This window comes from Amphiura filiformis, chromosome 11 (genome assembly GCF_039555335.1).
Source record: "Amphiura filiformis chromosome 11, Afil_fr2py, whole genome shotgun sequence".
In the NCBI taxonomy this organism is placed as follows: Eukaryota; Metazoa; Echinodermata; class Ophiuroidea; order Amphilepidida; family Amphiuridae; genus Amphiura; species Amphiura filiformis.
The window spans coordinates 1628377-1648376 of NC_092638.1; the positions used below are offsets into that span (position 1 = coordinate 1628377).

A 20000-nucleotide genomic window follows, 5' to 3' on the forward strand; every position below is an offset into this window, starting at 1 on the left:
ATAGCCAAAAATCTGCCCGGGGTGATTTTTTCACAATTTGGGTTTGTTGCGAATTTGTGATACTATTAATGTTAAAAATATTGTCTGATAGTTTCAGACCGGAATATGACTGGCATCTTGTATTTTTTGAGACATTTTTGAAGATAAATCCTACTCTCAACAGTGTCAATAATATTTTTAAAGGACGATATCTCAACTTCCAATTTTATAATACCACAACTTACCAACTTAATATCTTCGCTTAGGAATGTCCGATTTCATTGGGGAAAACGGCATTGTGGAGCAAAATATCGCTATATTTAAGATAGGTAAAAACCTCAAAATTGATAACCGCCCAAAAGTGTCTCCTTTTGACATGACACGTCACATATCTTTCGTTTGATGCCGATTAGAAGTTGCGACAGGATATTCTTAAAAGTGGTACCATTGTTTCGAATAAAGGGGTTCCGCCATTAAATTGGTCACTGATCCGGCATCATATTAACGCTCTACACAACAGGCGAGTATCAATAAGTGACCACACTACATTCATGTGTAAGGGCAGTCATGTGTAAAGTGGTACCATTGTACTCACGTATCCCAAATGTGTGCTTGTGTGGGTCTGGAGTCTATAAGGAGGCCTATAGCTGTCGATGCAATCATCTTTACCACCCACCTGACGTTAGGCGTTTCATTTAAATAAATTGAATGCTCTTGGTGATCGATTACACATTAGAATGTATGAAGGCTGCCATGTTCAGTCCATATATCTATATTACACTATAATGGTAATCGCTATACGTATACATGCAAGTATAAGTATAGGCCTATAAAGGTTGTTTTTAAGAAATGTCCATTTAATTTTATTTTAAGAAGGAGATTGGTATAGAAATAGTGGCGTACCCAAAGAGGGGAGGGGGTTGGGGAGGGGCAGATTCACCTCTGTGAGAAGTCTTGGGAGTGAGGAAGAGGGGATATGGAGAATGAGAGAGGGCTGGAGGAAGGGAGACATAAAAAGATATAATAAAGACAAGTAGATAAATAGAATTATAAGGAACATGGTGGGAATGAGAGAGGGAGGGTGAGAGGGGACAATGAGAGCGAGGGAGTGATAAAGTGTAGGCCTAGGAAAGATTAAGATTTCGTAGGGCACGGTGGCTCAGTGGTTACGGCCTTGGACTCATAATCTGAGAGCTTGCTTGACGTGCGTGGGTTCGAGTCCCCGTCCCGCCACCGTGTTGCGCCCTTGGGCAAGGCGCTTTGTCACGCTTGCCTCACCCCACCCAGGTGCAATGGGAAGCTGTTAGGGGTAGTCACAGTCGTTGTACTGATGAACCCTGCGCCATTTTTAGGCAGCAAACGTGGTTCCGACATATTCTAATAACGGCGGAATAAATGTAAAGCGCTTTGAGGCTGTTTACGGCATAAAGCGCTATATAAATATCTACATTTATTTTATTTATTTTTTTTTAAGTACAGAGAAGGGAAAAGAAAGGAATGATGAATACATTTAATAATAATTATTAGGCCTATATAATAACTAAACACATAACAGCACTGGGCAGCCATTCGATGATGTCAATGCCTTTATTCATTACGTAATTAAAACGCCCAGTCAGGTGTATTTCACACCTACTAAACACAACTCACCCAATTTCGCAAACTGGACGTTGAATGTACACTCTCATGAATATTGATTGGCAACATTTTCCAATATGTCAGCGCTCTAATCGGAAACAATAGAACAATAGACCCTGCAGAGCGTTGTGTAAACCCATTGCTGTGGTAATTAATCCTGTTACGAATATGTAAAAAGAGTCACATGCAGCGGCCGACACGTGCATCATTTTATGTACACGAATAGGTACAAATCAACGCTTGACTGGAGATGTTACCTTTATAAAAGGAATGGTTGATTCCATTCCCTTGCAATGTTTATGCAATTATGGTATTCGTGTACAGGGCGCACAAGGAAAGAAAGAAGGAAGAAGAAGATGAAGAAAAAACTTTTTCTCCGAGTGAGGTTTTGAACCACCGACACCTCGGGTGCCAGAAACGTGCACGGGCCTACTTTGCCACGGGGGTTTAGCTTGCCCGTCCAAACTTTCCGTCGCCATACCAATGTTCGCATGATGACGAAATCGCATCACGTGGGATATCCGCCCGTGCATATGCTGTTGTGTGATGTGCCCTGAGTAATTTAATTTGATGATTTATCTTTGTTTACAAAGTTACATGAGTGATGACATTCTGGGGAACTCCCCTCTCAAATTGAGCAAAACAAGTTGAATCATTTCTATTTTTGGATCATATGGGAATACCCCTAGAGATTGTAAAGTGAAGATGATGTCACGGGATTTCCCTCAGGAAGTGATGTCAGGGGATTCCCCTCAGGAAGTGATAAAATGTGAAAGGTTAATGTTATAATTAAGACTTGGGAATTTCACAGACTGCAGAATAGTGTGAAGGTAGTAATTGCCTATTAATAGAATGGGGGTTTTCCCAGTGCTTGGTATATAAGAAAAGGTAAACATATTTTTTCACAGTTGATAGTGTTGATCTGGACTAGCTAGCTAATAATTATGCTTACAGTCCAATTCTTTCAAAGAAAGGATATTGCAAACCAGAAAGAAATATTTTATGTAGTCAAAGTACTACTATTTGCCAGTGTTGTCGGAGAAGATCTAGAATACGTCAAAGAACGTACTTCTTCCAAGAAAGGAATATATATTCTTCTGTCGACTTGCTGAAGTCTGGGTTTTTGAATCAACGCAACTGTCAAAATAAGTGAGGACAACTGCATCGCAGTCCTGCTTCCTGAAGATATTGTGTGAAAGGTGGAAATAGCCCCATAGCAGCGCAAAGAGTTAAGGTTGGAGAAAATAGCGCAAGGAGATAACGGTTTGGAGAAGCAACACCATTTTTGTGTGAGGATTTCACACGCAAGGATATTTATAAACGCAAGTGTCCACTGGACTTCACTGATTTTCGCAGGACGAGTGAATAAGGATATATTACATCAGTCATCCAGAACATTGCAAGAACTTTATGATCACCAAGAAGAAGAATGCTGGCTAAGTACTGAATAGATAAAGAGTGTTTATATTTGATTATTGTGTATGAGCATTTGTTGTCATATAATTAAAGACTTAGATTTTGTTAGCTTAATCAAACAGTGTATTTGTGTTGTGCATTCGTGTGAGTTCGGGTAAAAGGTGATTTTGGCCTTGAGTCAAGTGCGACTCGTAGCAGTTGGAACACTCCTCCCTACGCCATACATAAATTCGCACAGCCCATTTCATGAATTTTAAAAAGGGAAATTTAGTTCGGCAGAGGTTGGCCTCGAACCCACGCCGCAACTAGCCGGTATCGTGGCTACAGTGTACTTCCAGCGCGGTAACTCATAAGCCATTCCCTTTTTATGCAATTATGGTATTCGTGTACAGGGCGCACAAGGAAAGAAAGAAGGAAGAAGAAGATGAAGAGAAAACTTTTTCTCCGGGTGAGGTTTTGAACCACCGACACGTCGGGTGCCAGAAACGTGCACGGGCCTACTTTGCCACGGGAGTTTAGCTTGCCCGTCCAAGCTTTCCGTCGCCATACCAATGTTCGCATGATGACGCAATCGCATCACGTGGAATACCCGCCCGTGCATATGATGTTGGAACACTCCTCCCTACGCCATACATAAATTCGCACAGCCCATTTCATGACTATTTAAAAAAAAGGGACATTTAATTCGACATAGGTTGGCCTCGAACCCACTCCGCAACTAGCCGGTATCGTGGCTACAGTATACTTCCAGCGCGGTAACTCATAAGGCATTGGATTGTTCCAGTTTGCACCAAAAATCCGCATAGAACCCCTAGATTTATTTATGAAATTAAAAAATAAGATTACCACGGTAATATTTTGATGTGTTCTATGTAAATTTTACATAAAATTTTACCGTCTTTTTCAGTCTTCATTAAAAATGGCGTTTACAAAATTCAAATAAATACTCTATCTTCTATACTAGATCAATTGTGAAGTAAGTAGGTATCCAAAATCGTTAAAATAGATGTATAGTTAAGATTAATTTATTCCTTTACCTATCTGACATTACAGTTTTTACACAAAAAACATTTATTTGAAAAGCCTAACACTCATTTCCCAGAGAGGTCACAGGACTACCGTGACCAGTGCAATAATTAGCATTAAAATCAAGGTTTTTTTTACGTATGTTTAGAAACACTTGGCCAATGGCGTAAGCTGCTATGCTTTTGTAGTTGAGGTTTTTTTGATGTACGTTTAGGGTTATTATATACACATACGAGGGGGTATCAAAAAGTTTTAGAAATCGACCAGAAGGGAAAGAGCTATATCAATGAAATTTTGTTAGTGCGATCACTGGTCCTTATGTACATTATGGTCCAAAAATGGTCTCATAGGCATGTTTACTTTTTTTACAGGTGGCACTAGATGCCAATAACCCGCTGCCCCAGTTACTGCGCATAAACTGCAAGATTGAGAAAATTGAGGCAAGCAGCATTCTTAAGATCCTACTTTTGAAGGGTTGCAGTGCCTAGAAAATTGATGATGAAATGAAAGTTATCTTCGGTGGTGATTGTAATATGTCACTGTCGCTTTTTGGAAAAGGAATTTTTATTTCATCACAGATTTTCTGGGCACTGTAACCCTTAAAATGGAACTTAATCATGCTGCATGCCTCAATTTTCTCCATTTTGCTGGTTATGCGGTTACATAGGCAGGTAGTGACATCTAGCTCCTGTAAAAGAAAGTAAACATACTTATGAGTCCATTTTTGCACCATAGTGTACATAAGGACCAATGATTGCACTGACAAAATTTCATTGATATAGCTCTTTCACTTCTGGGCGATTTCTAAAACTGTTTGATACCCCCTCGTATAGGAAGAAAATTAAGGTGTTATTAATGAAAATTATTAAAAAAATTAAAGGGGAAGTTTGTGATAAATAATAATAATAATAATAACAATAAAAGATTACGACATGTTTACCTAATGGCAAAGTGCTCCGGCAAAGTGCACTGTGTTATGTAAATATTACCCATGATTGCCAATAATTATGTTCCACAACATCATGTGTACGTGAAAGGTAAAGTAACTTTCTTCTCAATGTGTTGTAATAAAGTCACTACATTTTGGAATTGAAATAAATACATAATGAAACGTACTGAAGACCTATAAAGCCAATAATTTATATACTGTGTAAGAATTTGAGACAGAAGGAAAAAAATTAAAACAGGAAATTTCTACCAATAATATGTGATGCGATCAAGCAAAATCAGTCGGAACTCGGCAATAATAAATTTTCAGTTTCTTATAGGATAGTAAGAAACATTTACAAAGCTGGATTTTGCAGAAAACCCCATTGAAATTGAACAGCCAGTTCCAAAGATATGAGCAATCAATGAGCTTCTAAAACAATAAGAAACAAAAGGAAATACTTCCTTTGTATGGCTATATCTCAAAATCAATATTTCCGAGTTCCGACTGATTTTGCTTGATCGCATCACATATATAAACCGTGATTAAAGAGGAAGCCCCACCAGAGCAGTTCTTCTGGGGTGAACCAAACAGGCCTGGTTATCAAATTAATCAATGATAAGGTTATCTCTGAATTTGACTGTTGCTAATTGATGTTTTAGTGTTATTGCATCAATTAACAATTGTCAAATTCAGAGATAACCTTGTCACTGATTAATTCGATAACCAGGCAGTTTGATTCACCCCCAGAAGAACTACTCTAGCGGGGCTTCCTCTTTAAGGATACGCTGGTAAATGGCTTATTTCCACTACCCATGCTTTAGATTAGATAACTGTCCTTGGACCGTATCATATAGCATATAAAGGGGAAATTTTGTATTTAAAAATACATTATCATAATATAAAAAGATTACGACTTGTTTGCATATTGTTAAAGTTCACTGTGTTATGTAAATATTACCTATATGATAGCGAATAACTGTATAATAAATGTTAGTAAACGCCAATAAAACATAATGCACCCTGGGGGTCACAGGAAGGCAATGGTATATGAATGTGAAAATAATCAAATCAATTCAATAGTATCTTCTGATATAAGGAACAAAAAAGTTTTCAACTTTTTTCATTTCATTACACTGATTGGATCAAAATACATGTCAAATTCCTCCTCTCGGTGAATGGATTCCAAATACTTAGTAGGCTATATATATATAGTTTCGTATACACTGTAAACATAGACTAGCCAGGCAGCTGCCTGACTAGCTTTAAACTGGTCAGACCGGCTAGTCAAGCCGGCTTGACTAGCTTTAGATTAGTCAAACCTGCAATTCGAACTTTAGAATCCGGCTTGATTAACCTAAAGCTAGTCAAGCCTGCTTGACCAACGATATATGTGTGACCGACTAGTTTACGATATCTGACGGACAAACTAGTCATGCAGGCTTGACTAGCTTTAGGTTATTCAAGCCGGCTTGACTAGCCTTAGGTTAGTCAAGCCGGCTTGACTAGCTCTAGGTTAGTCGAGCCGACGGCTTTCGTAACTTTCATTTCGCAGTTGCGCAACCGCTTTGAATAGTATATGTTCATTATTCAACACAGATGACATTGCTTTGAAATCACTGCCTTGTGTTTGTAGTTGTCTAATAGTTAGATAATAATCGGAACGGAAAGTTTAGGATCGACAACTTGGCACTAGCATCAATTATTGTTTATATTTGTAAGAGCGATGGTTTTTAATGTGATATTTTGGATATTCACATGCGATAGCAGAGTTTAGAATCTAAGGTAAGCATACTAAACATGATAAGTACTGATAATAAGATTCACAATTTCACGAACTGCTTCCGTGGTCTAGTGGTGAGGATAGACGGTTTATAATCTCCAGTTCCGGGTTCTATTCCCGAAGAAGGTAAGTGGTCATAAATCGGCCGTCATCATGATTACCAGGTAAGAGGATAATATATCAATTTCATAACGCAAAACTATGATAATAAATCCCGCCAGGCAAGATAAACTGCCACATTTGTCACTTTTTTTCAATTTTTTAACAGTAACGTGATTTGTAGCACACTCATCATGCAAGCTAGTCCAGCAGCTGCCTGACTAGCTTAGAACTGCTTGACTCACGTTAGGTTATACCATGTTAGTCATACTGACCAATTTATGTTTTCAGTGTATTGTGCCATGTGTGGTTCTAGCAAAATAATCTACTATTTACCTTGGGACTACCCCGGGGGAACTACCTTACCAGGAGGTTGTAGAATACAATCAAGCTCCCATGGTAGTTGTTGAAACAGACTGATATTTATTTTTGCACTTCATGTCTTCGGATTATAAGCTTATCTAACCGAAGGGGGAAGGGAGGGGGTTCATATATATAACCGTCAGCATAATAAAAGGCCTACTCATGGAAGGTACAACAATTGGTTAGGTTAATTTTTAACTTTTACAAGTGATCCACCGCGATCCACCCAATGACGCATGCGCACTTATCCGTATCATGTAGCTTCTGCTATAACACAAATTGTCGTTGATGGCACTTTTTGAATTACGTCAAAAATATGATGAAAGTTAGCCATATAAATAAAACGTGTTCCTCAGCTAGGACCTCAGCCACTCTGGATCTCAGCTATAGGACGCAGGATTGAGTAGCACACATAACTTGTGATCTCGCCATACGCTGTATTCCAGCTATTACGTATATAAAATAATCCCGTCACTTCACAGTACGCAGCCTATTGCTGGGACTCACGACAGGTGCGACAAATACAACTAGACGATACAGAAAAGTAACTGCACATCAAAGTAAGTTTGTCATGTCTTTTTCTTACGTTTACAACAGATAAACACATCCAAAAAAGTCTTCACATGATTTTATGGTCATAAGTGCACATTTAATTAAAATTAATAAAATTTAAATGAATTAACGCGAATGTAATACTGTGCTGCAACATAATACCGTATACCGCACTATTTATTTAAAAAGAAATAAGAACGGGCGAGAAATTATAATATCAGTATGGATAATTAACCGATTAAAGGCAAACGCAGAGAACCACAGACTTCAGGTGACTACGTTAAGTATATGCAATCATACCAAGAACAAAGATGAAGGGGCTTACAGACTGGATAATGTTTATGACCAGCGCATTACAAAACGGTCACAAAGAAGTTTGGTGACGTTATCAAAACTAGACAAAACCAGTTGCCAGAGCTAAAAGTATTTAAAACACCAGATTAGAGTGAAAACAGATTTAAATGTTTTTGAGAGAGTACCAGTGTCTTAAATCTAAACGAAACTTTTTAAATTACATATCAAACCTTTGTCAATCAGTATAAGTGGTCGGTCACCCACATTTGCACAGTATTTTTTGTGGGGCCTGATACATCAGACATATCGAATTGCATTCTGAATACGAATACTGCCCTTCTGATATTAAATAATTTTGATTTTTTGTGTGAAATTGGCGATGTAATACAATTTTTATGGCAAATTATTAAAAATAAATATTTTTTACATTTAACATACCTCGAAGTAAAATTTATAAATCTAATAATATAATTCACTTTAAGTATATGTACCTGGGAGGAAAAGCCGAAGATCATTTGAAAATTTGACTTTTAGTGGGTTATATTCGCTTAAAATGGAGTGAGAATTACGTATTAGTGGAGTACGCTATAGATATAGAGCTGTATAGTAGTTTTAACTATATAGTAGTTTAAAACTACTATATAGTCTTACAGCTCTATGGCTATAAATCATTACCATATTATCAGCTTGAGTTCGACAAAACGTTTCCAAGAAATCGGCTACAGAACTTCTGTCAGAAGCTCACAAAATAGCGCAAATTTAAAATTTTTGTAAATTTGTAATTTATAATGTGTCATAATTGTATGGACTGCATTCTGCTTGTACAGGATCGTAGATTTACCTATGTAAGAGCTCACAAATAGCGCAAAGCGCCAGCGCATATTTTATTCTTCGTAATTATTAATGTGAGGCAATCCATGTCAACTCCAGGGATGCGCACCGCAGCAGCATAGGTGCCTTTCTTATATGAAATGTTTATGACTGAGAGCCATCAAAAAACAAAAATGGCTGAAAGTGCACCCCGACTTTGAACTAATGGCTGAAAATTCTTAATCACAGTTTCGCCATAGAAAATCGTTGAGAACCAAAGCTTTAGTGTTTCTAATAGTCCTCAACTAACCGAGCGGTGGGGTAGTTAGTTCGTTTTTGTTTAAATTTCCATGACCACTTTTCGGTGTTATAGTTATTGACAGAAAATCGACTTTACTCAATTGCCGATGCGATGTAGGTTGTATTAGGGTTATCTGATTTTAGTGATCATAATCTGATAATAAAACGATATGATGCGAAATAAATTATGGATATTGCACGTAATTGTTCTGTCAAGTTGATAACTATCAATAATCAGCATTTATCATATTTGTCTTGTCTGCTAAGTGGCATTCACCTCGGCTGTGTTGACGTAGCTCTATTAATATAGTAATGGATATCTTTCATTTAGTGATTATACTTGATTAAAAATTATGTTGAGGCTGGTTGGAGTGGAGCATGACAAGTAAAGCTGACACACAAGAGGAATTGCTTGGTTTCTATAAAGGAGATCCCACGGCTTGATATAAGGAGTGTCATTATCGCCCTATGTGCATGACTTTTTCCTTGGAGAGGCAGAACGCTAAAAACGTTAGTTTTCATATATTTTTGGACTTAGCTTAAAAGCCATAAGACCTATAAAAATAGTGTATGCAATTATTGGCTTACTAGACTAATTTCTTATCAGATATAGCAATAGAATCAAAATCAGAATTTTAAGTCAAAAGACGGATATAGAGATATTAAATGTTCATGAAAATATAAGATATATACTGTAAGTGTAACAGGTATAGAACATTTGACATATTATGGATATGAAAAATTAAATATCAGTATGTTTAAAGAACGTTTTATAAAAGCAGGATGAAATTAACTATAGCAATATTGTTGACATCAATATCACTAATGCTCATAATGAATATAAACTTATCACTATCTTTAAGCAAAGGTTTCATTAATACTTTATAACACAAAACAACCAATAATAAGAGCTTCATTTTATTTTCAGTTAAATGGTTAAAACTGGAAAAATACGGCTCCTGCCGTCCCATTAGCCTTAAACTAGAACTCATGCGTGCTACCGTTTGGCATATCGAGTATGAATAAAATAACCATCCTCGATATTTTAACAATATCGGGTTTGTAACCAAAAAAAATAGCCGCATTAGTTATAATAATTGTTTCTATGTTTTTGTCTTGAAATTTGATTTCAGATACACTCTTAATACATCAATCATGGCAACATCGGCAGAGGGTTTTGCATTTATCAGACCAGATGATATTACAGTTGGCAAGTTTCTTGCTGGTGGAGGATTTGGTGGTGTATCACTTGCGACTCATAAAAGCTGGGGAGAGGTTGCTATCAAACAATTCAATGGAATCACGTAAGATTTATTAGATATATGTCCTGACAAAAATTACGTTTACTACCATATTATGTTGAACCCTTATCTTACTGCTGTATATTTGGGTAGGGGAGGTATAGCCTGTGTATGGATGTTTATTCCTATTATTCGGTACCAATTATTACCTAATTGGTCTATAAGTTGAAAAAAACACACACCAAAAAAACAAAAACTTTTTCTTTCTTTCTTTCTTTCTTTCTTTCTTTCTTTCTTTCTTTCTTTCTTTCTTTCTTTCTTTCTTTCTTTCTTTCTTTCTTTCTCTCTCTCTCTCTCTCTCTCTCTCTCTCTCTCTCTCTTTCTTTCTTTCTTTCTTTCTTTCTTTCTTTCTTTCTTTCTTTCTTTCTTTCTTTCTTTCTTTCTTTCTTTCTTTCTTTCTTTCTTTCTTTCTTTATTTCTTATCTTATCTTTCTTTCTTTCTTTCTTTCTTTCTTTCTTTCTTTCTTTCTTTCTTTCTTTCTTTCTTTCTTCTGCTTTTCTTCCTTTATTTTAATCAGCAACCTCTGAAAATATGGATTGAATTTATTTCATACAGCTTGGATGATGAGATCCTGAAAGAAGCCAAGAAGATGTGGCGTGGTATCACGTGCCCTTATCTTGTACGCGTTATGGGAGTCATCGAAGATCCTGGCAAACCTCTCAGTATCGTCATGGAAGTCCTTGAGTATGGAGACTTAAGAAAATTCAACCAGAAGTTTATGATGGGAGGTAACTGCTGGGCTAGGAAGATTAAGATGATCCAAGAGATTGCGTTGGCGATGAATTTCCTCCACACGCAAACTCCTCCGGTGATTCATCGAGATTTGAAACTTGAAAATGTGATGGTTGGTAATGGATTTTGTGTTAAGGTATGTATATGTCCACGCATATTTTACTTACCCGTTGTCTGACTAAGAAAGAGACAGAATGAAGCAATGTGTATGAATCTAATGGTTGAATATAGAAGCAAATCGAGAGCAAAAGGAAATGTTGACAATTGGGTAATTCCAAAAACTGCTTTTATGTTGCCCATTAAATAAAAAAATAATTTAAAAAAAATTAACTCGCATAATACATGGCAAGAAAATGCATTTGAATCATTGAATAAACTGGTTTTTTTTTTTCATGGAAAAAAAGTTGATGTCCTTTCCCAAAAAGAAGAAGAAAAAAAAGCACATATCTTTATGTATGTATATTTCATTAGGTTGGAGATCTGGGATTGGCACTGAGTACTAAAACAGTTCAGTACATGCAAAGCGTCCGTGTTGCCGGAACGTTTTCACACATCCCACCAGAAGGATACAGCAGTGAGAAGACCAAACCGGACAAATTCTGGGACATATGGACGTAAGAACTTCTATTCCTGTAAGGGGGAGGGTGAATATGTTTGGATCGATTTAAATACGCTTTTCAAATGCGAGCCGCTATATATACCATTATCGTGATTATTAGAGCACATGTTTAGTTTTGAAAACGGGCTTTTCAAAATATGGTTGCCATCATAACGGAGCAAGCCTCTCATTGGCTAAACACAAAACACAACACAAATTGACACATAAGATGAAGAAGGGTTTGTTTTCAGAAAAACTGTTTTTAAATTATGCTGTAAAATACCGTCCTCCTTGCTGATTGACTGCAACTAATCCTTAAATCAGGCTTCACGGTTTGTATGTCGTGTTACAATGTGCCCCCCCTGAATATGATGTCCAGTTTCGTTTCAGTTTACGTTATTCATGTGTTTACCCAGTCAATAGCATGCCCCGTATGCTCACAAGCTTGATGTATGCAGTAGTCAAGACTTATGATTTTTACTTGTCTGCACTGTTTCATTCCAGATATGCAATCACTCTATTTGAATTCGTGAGCGGTAAAGATGCTTGGTTGGGACGTAAGTAAATAGCCTTGTCCTTTTTTAAATTTTTATTTATTTACTTATTTATTAATAATAATTAATTTATAAATAATGTCAGATGTCAAAGGATCTCCACGCGGCGAATAATAATTCTCTCATGTCGGGGATTGCCACTCAGTGTATGGATGCCCGAACAGTGTGAGGTAGCTTGTGGTGGTCCTCCGCCGTTTGAGAATTCCCCCTGGGTAAAGCGATCATCCGAACGATTTGAAGCTCCCCATACACTGCGTGACGTTCTTCCACAGTTTGAGGATTCTCACACAATCAGAGGATTCCAACACACTACGATCCTCCGAACGCTCAGGGAATTCCCATACGCTCCACCGTCGGAGGATTCACACATACGGCGAGGCGATCCTCCTCCCTGGTATGGGGGATCAAGTATTATAACATGCGCGACCAGAGATTTTCAAAACATACCCTTTATAACAGGATTTGCCCTTTTGAGCAAAAACATCCTTAAATAGGAATTCAGCGTTTTTTGGTGCACTAAAATAACCCATAAATGTATCAACTAGATAACCCTTTTTTAGAAATCATGCGTTTTTGACCCTCACTACGAGACGATCCGCCACTATCGGATGATTAATTTCCCTCCACGCACACACCCCCACACAATCCGATCGGAAGCAAAGGTTGTTTCTACACACTTGCTTTAAATATACCTTGCAAATACTGCAAATAGTGGAATGTTATATTGAGTTTATTTTTCGGACTATAAGCTTCTAAAAGAACCTGTCGAGTTCCTCTTATGTATCAAATTGGTAAAGGAAAATGATCAAACTTTAACAAATGACCATATGATGATCAATCCTCTGTTTTTTGTTGTCTTAGATGCCGAGCCAACTTTAGTTGCTGTCTGGTTGTTAACTGGAAAGCGCCCAGACATGAACCAAATTCCTAGTGATGTTCCAAAAGAGATTGTAGCCTTGATTGAGAGATGCTGGGATGCAAAGCCTTCAGACAGACCACAGTTTCAAGGTGCGACTAATACAAAACATATACTCCTATGGCTACTACCTACTGCATCGTCCCTATACTAATCTATGAATGGTAGAGTGCCTTAAGCGATTCGTCCAGCGCGGTAGTGACCAAGGCAAAAATCGCTCTGCATTGTGTAAATATTGATATCGACGCCCTCTGTAGTTAATTTAACACAAAAGACACGGTGCAGATGTGGACAGTTTATCGTTGTCTGCTATTCGTCTGTATTTGGTAATTCCGATGACACGATTGAAATCAAGGTGTGAACTACAACGACGCCCTCTGTAGTTGATTTAACACAAAAGGCGCGGTGCGGATGTGGACAGTTTATCGTTGTTTGCTATTCGTCTGTATTTGGTAATTCCGATGACACGATTGAAATCAATGCGTGAATGTCAACGCCCTCTGTAGTTAATTTAACACAAAAGGCACGGTGCAGATGCGGACGGCTTATCGTTGTCTGCTATTCGTCTGTATTTGGTAATTCCGATGACACGATTGAAATCAAGGTGTGAATTACAACGACGCCTTCTGTCATTGATTTAACACAAAAGGCGCGGTGCGGATGTGGACAGTTTATCGTTGTATACTATTCGTCTGTATTTGGTAATTCTGATGACACGATTGAAATCAAGGTGTGAATTACAACGACGCCCTCTGTACTTAATTTAAGACAAAAGGCGCGGTGCGGATGCGGACGGCTTATCGTTGTCTGCTATTCATCTGTATTTGGTAATTCCGATGACACGATTGAAATCAAGGTGTGAATTACATAGACGCCCTCTGTAGTTAATTTAACACAAAAGGCACGGTCACGTGGATGCGAACGGTTTATCGTTGTCTACTATTCGTCTGTATGTGGTAATTGCGATGACACGATTGAAATCAAGGTGTGAATTACAATGTCGCGCTCTTTAGTTAATTTAACACAAACGGCGCGTTGCGAATGCGAACGGTTTATCGTTGCATGCTATTCGTCTGTATTTGGTAATTCCGATGACACGATTGAAATCAAAGTATGAATTGCATCGACGCCCTCTGTAGTTAATTTAACACAAAAGGCGCGTTGCGAATGCGAGTGGTTTATCGTTGCATGCTATTCGTCTGTATTTGGTAATTCCGATGACACGATTGAAATCAAGGTGTGAATTACAACGACGCCCTCTGTAGTTGATTTAACACAAAAGGCGCGGTGCGAATGCGAACGGTTTATCGTTGTCTGTTATTTGTCTGTATTTGGTAATTCCGATGACACATCAAGGTATATGTTGCTGTGATGTGTAGCTATAGTCCTCCGCAAAAAGAGTACGTGACTTTCCTATAATAATCCAGGCCCCATAAATTCACCTGTATTCAGTATTATGTATAAAACGAATGTCTCAAGCATAAACCTGATCAATGAAGTATTTCTCTATTCAAACCTTTAATAGAAATTCAGGAGTCCGTTACCCATCTTTACCAGAGCCAATTCAAGTCTACAATACGGAGAGCTGATAGGGTCTTAATTGAAATCGTTGAGACGGTGAGTTATTTCATTAATATACAAAGAAAACAATAACATCTACTTACAGCGTGTTTGGAAATTAACATTAATCATATTAATTCTTACCCTAAAACAAAATAAGCAACAAAAAACTCACATAATGAGCATAGGACATTATGTTTCTATAAATGTAGTGCGAATCATCCGAATAGGTCCGAATAGGAGCAGAAGGCGGCTGAGTACTTGGGTTTTAGTTGATTCATGGCCCGGTTCCCACACTCCGTGCATCCACGGCTATTCATGCTTGTCGGTGAACTTTAAAACACACCCCTTTTGCCTCTCATTTTCAGGGAAAAACACCCTTTTGAGCGATTCTGCGATTTATTTGGCCTTTGACAATACCGCTATTTTCGTTAAAACGCGAACGATATTTCTAATATTTTTGTCTGCAAGTGCTATAATCCGGTTGCGTTAACATACAGGAGTTGGGCCGATGAAGCCGATGGAAGGGTGACTGAACATCGCTTTTTATCGGCAGACACACATTCCGTTATTGCATATAGCAATAGTAAATTGGTTTCTCAGCATAATTGCATCATCTTGGGTCAGCGTCTTGGGTCCGGGCACGCAGGCGAGTTATTAGGCGAGATTTGCACTGATTGGTCCGAATCGAGCCCCAAATGGATTTTGGTGTAATTGGCTGTCAATCAACCACTTTGCTTCAGTGGAATCTGGAGATATAAATGCACACAAGACACGCGAGTACGCGATGCGGCTCATGAGAGGCCGATTGGTGCCTTCGTGGCGGGTCTAGTCCTAGTTCTAGTCATATTGTACAGTTTGCGCTTGCAGTTGGAAACACATTTTATATGAGAATTAATAACCAATTAGGATGCAGATGTGACAGGTCCTATTGCACTAACCACTGACCAAAGCCACTGGTTTAATTCTCAGAAATCGTATCTAAAGAGACAATTTCTTTGTATGACTTGTTGGTTCAGGTTTACGTTCCGGGGTCACAATCAGTCTGGCGGGAAACAAGACTGATAAGGGCACCGACCAATGAAGATTTTCAAAGGAAACACTTTCTTTCCCTTTTTCATTATGTCTGTTCATCAGGAGAAAATCAATCCTTTTTTTACACGCTCTCATCTTCCATATCTTCATTGTAACAGCAGATTTTCTTTTAGAAATTATAATCATGCTCTCTAATATGATATACTAGCAGGTAACAGAAGCACCAGAAGCCAAGAAAGTACAGAAGATACAGGATAGTGGCAAGGGTGAAAGCGTGGGAAGCGACTTCTGGAGGACATCTGGTGAAGTGTCTGTCAGAGCGAAAGTTGCTGCTTTGAATCTCTCCAGTCATTCGGAGACTAAGAAACCGTCGAGAGGTAGTGGTAAGTGACGTATTATATATAAAATACAGACAATGCTCAGTGACGACCCCGTTATATCAAAACACCATTGAGAATTCCACTATCTTATAGGCAGTTATTTTTACATCAACTCTGCTCCGTGAAAATTGGTTGTCTCCGTCCCCCCTACACACAAAGATCATTATTAACAAACAAAACAAAACAAAAACGGTTCACTTGTCGAGCTATTAAAACGAGGAACAAAATCTTAATCAACAAAAGTGAATTTAGAAATAATTTGGACAATTGTACTAATGCACTATATTCATGTAATTCTCCCCCTATTCTTGGGAATGTTGTTTTTGAGACTAATAATTACATTTAAGTAAAATACTAAGGTACCATCTTTTATTCTATGAAATCGAGCATCCGCGCGTATCCGCAGCTTGCTTTTTTTCGCATAAAAATTAAACAAGCATATATTATGAAAAAATAACCGCATAAACAAGGACAAAGCTACAAGGATAAAATACATCAAATAATAATAAAAATATAGTTATTGATATGCATCTTTGAATACATGGGTTTTGCAAATCTTTTGAACATATCAGTTGCAGAGTTATGGTCTGAAATGGCACTCCAAAAGGAAAGCACAAAATTAGTCACACAACAAAGTGTAGGTTTGATGTCATATCTTCACAGAAATTTATCAAATGAATTCCGGTCTGTTACTAAATTTAGTTCAACTATGTGGCAATCACATAAATGCATCCTGAGAGGAGCTATGCGCTACGTATTACGAAATCATGAAAGCAAAATATTATGACCGTACTAATTAATATGTGCGCCTCCTTTTCTTGATCAGATTTTCTAAAGACCAATACCACTATTAGCCCAACCAAACCAAGGCTACCCAAATCAGACGCCGCTCTCATGGGTCGCACTGAGGTGAGTATCTCATTATATTCTTTTATACAACCTGCATTTATAGCATTTTGTATTAAATCTCCAAAATGGCAAGACAGTGATTCTAAAATCTAAATGGTAATAAAATTGTTGGATTTATAAACATGTTAAAATCCACGATTGTTATCATTATGTGTATAGGGGCCTATCCGTAAATCAGCTTTGCAGATATCCATTACTTTATTGAAGCCGTCAATTATTTCAAGTTCTATAGAGCTTTATTGGTCTTTGATGGCGATTTGGCTTCGCTGAATCCAATCAGGCTAGAATTGGCGGTGGCAGGCGACACAATCGTCCTCGCTTTCACCTTTCCGCTTCGCTAATTCCGCCCTGATTGGAGTTAGCCAAGCCGAAACGCCATTTACGGCTGTAATGGGCCAATTATATAAGAAAACCCTATAAGCGATTAGATTTAATAGAGTTAGAGTTTAGATTGCAGTTGTTGTTGGAAAAATTGCAGCCTGGTGAAATGGAAAACAAATCAATAGTGTGCAATTTTAACTCCATCTGATGTCTATGAAAAGCTTTGACCACAAGTATTGCACGAAAATCTTAAACAGATGACTCTTCACTGTGGTCTCCTTGTGGATATGGGTACAGGGCGATAGTCCGACACGCCGCTAGTCCAACACTCCGCTAATCCGACACGCCGCTAGTCCGAATCTGAAATGCACTGCACCAGTCCGACACGCCGCTAGTCCGAATCTAAAATATACTCTGCCCGTCAGACACGCCGCTAGTTCAAAAATCGAAAATGAAAACCACTGGGCTAGTCCGAAATTAAAAAGCACTGCGCTAGTCCGACTCTGGAAAACACCCCGTCGGTCCGACACTGCGCTGGTCCGAATCTAAAAAACCCACTGCGCTGGTCCGAATCTAAAAACAACAACACTGCGCTAGTCCGAACTAGTTTCGGACTAGCGCCATGGTTTTCAGTTTTGGACTAGCGCAGTGTCGGACTGAAGAAGTGTTTACCAAATTCGGACTAGCGCAGTGTATTTAGGATTCGGACTAGCGGCGTGTCGGACTAAAAACTGCGTTTTCAGATTCGGACTAGCGGCGTGTCGGACTGTTGCAGTGGTTTTCATTTTCGGACTAGCGTATGCTTTTTTCGGACTAGCGCCGTGCTTTTCATTTTCGGACTGACGCACCTCTAAGTATAGGGAATTTGTTTTGTCGGACTAGCGGCGTGTCGGACTAGCGGCGTGTCGGACTGAACGGTGCACCCGGTGGATAGGGCCGTTTGCTGGTTTTGGGTATGTGTGATGGTTATCAGGAGTTTATCCATTACCTGGTTAATCGCTTTTGATCATATCACGAACATTTATTTATAATAATAATGTGATATTCGAATTTCTCAAAGCATTGCTAGATATTACAGAATTAAAGAGCGGCACTCGACGCACGATGTGCCAATGCGATCTAATGCGATCATTGGAAAACACTGTAAATAGCTCTGTGCAACATTATCGACTCGATGTAAAGAAAATGCTTCTTTAAAATTACATGGCGCTGTTTACTCCTGGAACTCAGCAACTGTTTCTTAAAATAGTGCACATCTTTAACCTTACCTTTTCAATGTTTACTAAACGATCCTGTATACTCGTATTTCTTTTTAACTGGTCCTATAGGTTCATTTGGATATTTTAGATATTTAAGATGTAAATGATAGAAAGTAAACATGTTTTAGACCTGCATTTACTATAAAACATAATATACAACTAGTATCGTACATTTTCCCGCCAATCATACATGTTTATTTGAATAATTACAGGAAGCCATGGCGTCAAAGGATAGTGGCATCGGTAAGTGTGAACATTCTAAATGATAATTATACGCCGTATTTGGTAATTGCCCCAGCACGTCAAGATCGATTATCACACTCATGTTACAAGAGGAGAAGAAACTGGAACGGATCGATTCTCGAGTCAGACGGTCCTTCTTAGAGCCCTTGGTACTTGGTAGGGTTTAGGGGGTAGGGGTCCTGAAAGTTCCTGTGTTTTAAGCACTTCTTACGCTTTCCATTACATTCACTCGCATTATTGCCCTTGAAGTTTTTACTTCATTTATTACTCTTCCAGCTTCATTTCCCTTATGGTTTTTAATAGTTATGTTCCTTTCTTTCAGTGTCTTGTGTCTTCCCTCATTTTCCCTCCATTTTCTCCATTTTGTCTTATCGAGTTCCCCGGGTCCTCTCTTTCTTTTCCCTTTCTATACATTCATCTTTCAATTCCTTGCCTGGTCTTTTCATTTCATAGTTTCACATTCTACAATTTCTTCCCTTTTCTTTCAATCATTTCCCCTTCCAATACTTGCACTTGAATTGCTCACCTGCATGCTAAATGTTGTTTTGTCTTCTTCCATTTATTTTGTTCCCCGTCCCTTTTTAGGGCTCCGTTTTGTTTTTATTCAGTTCCCTTTCTTTGTATTCGTCCTCGTTTATTTTCTCTTTTTTGGCTTTCTTTCCCTTTTGGGTAAGGTTTTTCTCTTTCTCTCTTTCTATTCTCTTCTTCAGATTTCCCTTCCTTTCCTTTCCCCTTTCCTCAGCTCTCTTCAACCCCCTTCCCCATCTCTAGCTACGCTGCTGCCATCCCAACTCATAATGATTATAAATATGTTTAGGCCTATACAATGAGTCTAACAATAATGTAGAACCCAACAATGTTTTACGTTATCGGCAAAATTATTTATTTTAAAATTTCTTATTGGGCGCGTCATTAACGTCAAAAACAAGCGCAAGTTACACAATACGCAAAGTGCATTTGTACGTATAGTTGCGTACTTGCGTGCAATTCGCTATGCAAGACC

General features: G+C 38.3%; 1 protein-coding gene across 1 annotated transcript in view; it reads left to right on the plus strand.

The window, feature by feature from the left end:
* Positions 1-20000, plus strand: part of LOC140164187 (uncharacterized) — a 37822-nt gene that overhangs the window by 10447 nt on the left and 7375 nt on the right. Inside the window, exons 3-11 of the mRNA XM_072187430.1 lie at positions 10322-10492; positions 11046-11358; positions 11694-11836; positions 12325-12377; positions 13236-13382; positions 14816-14907; positions 16097-16268; positions 17092-17174; positions 18967-18997. Coding sequence (XP_072043531.1) covers positions 10322-10492; positions 11046-11358; positions 11694-11836; positions 12325-12377; positions 13236-13382; positions 14816-14907; positions 16097-16268; positions 17092-17174; positions 18967-18997 — 1205 coding nt within the window. The remainder of the gene's footprint in view (positions 1-10321; positions 10493-11045; positions 11359-11693; positions 11837-12324; positions 12378-13235; positions 13383-14815; positions 14908-16096; positions 16269-17091; positions 17175-18966; positions 18998-20000) is intronic.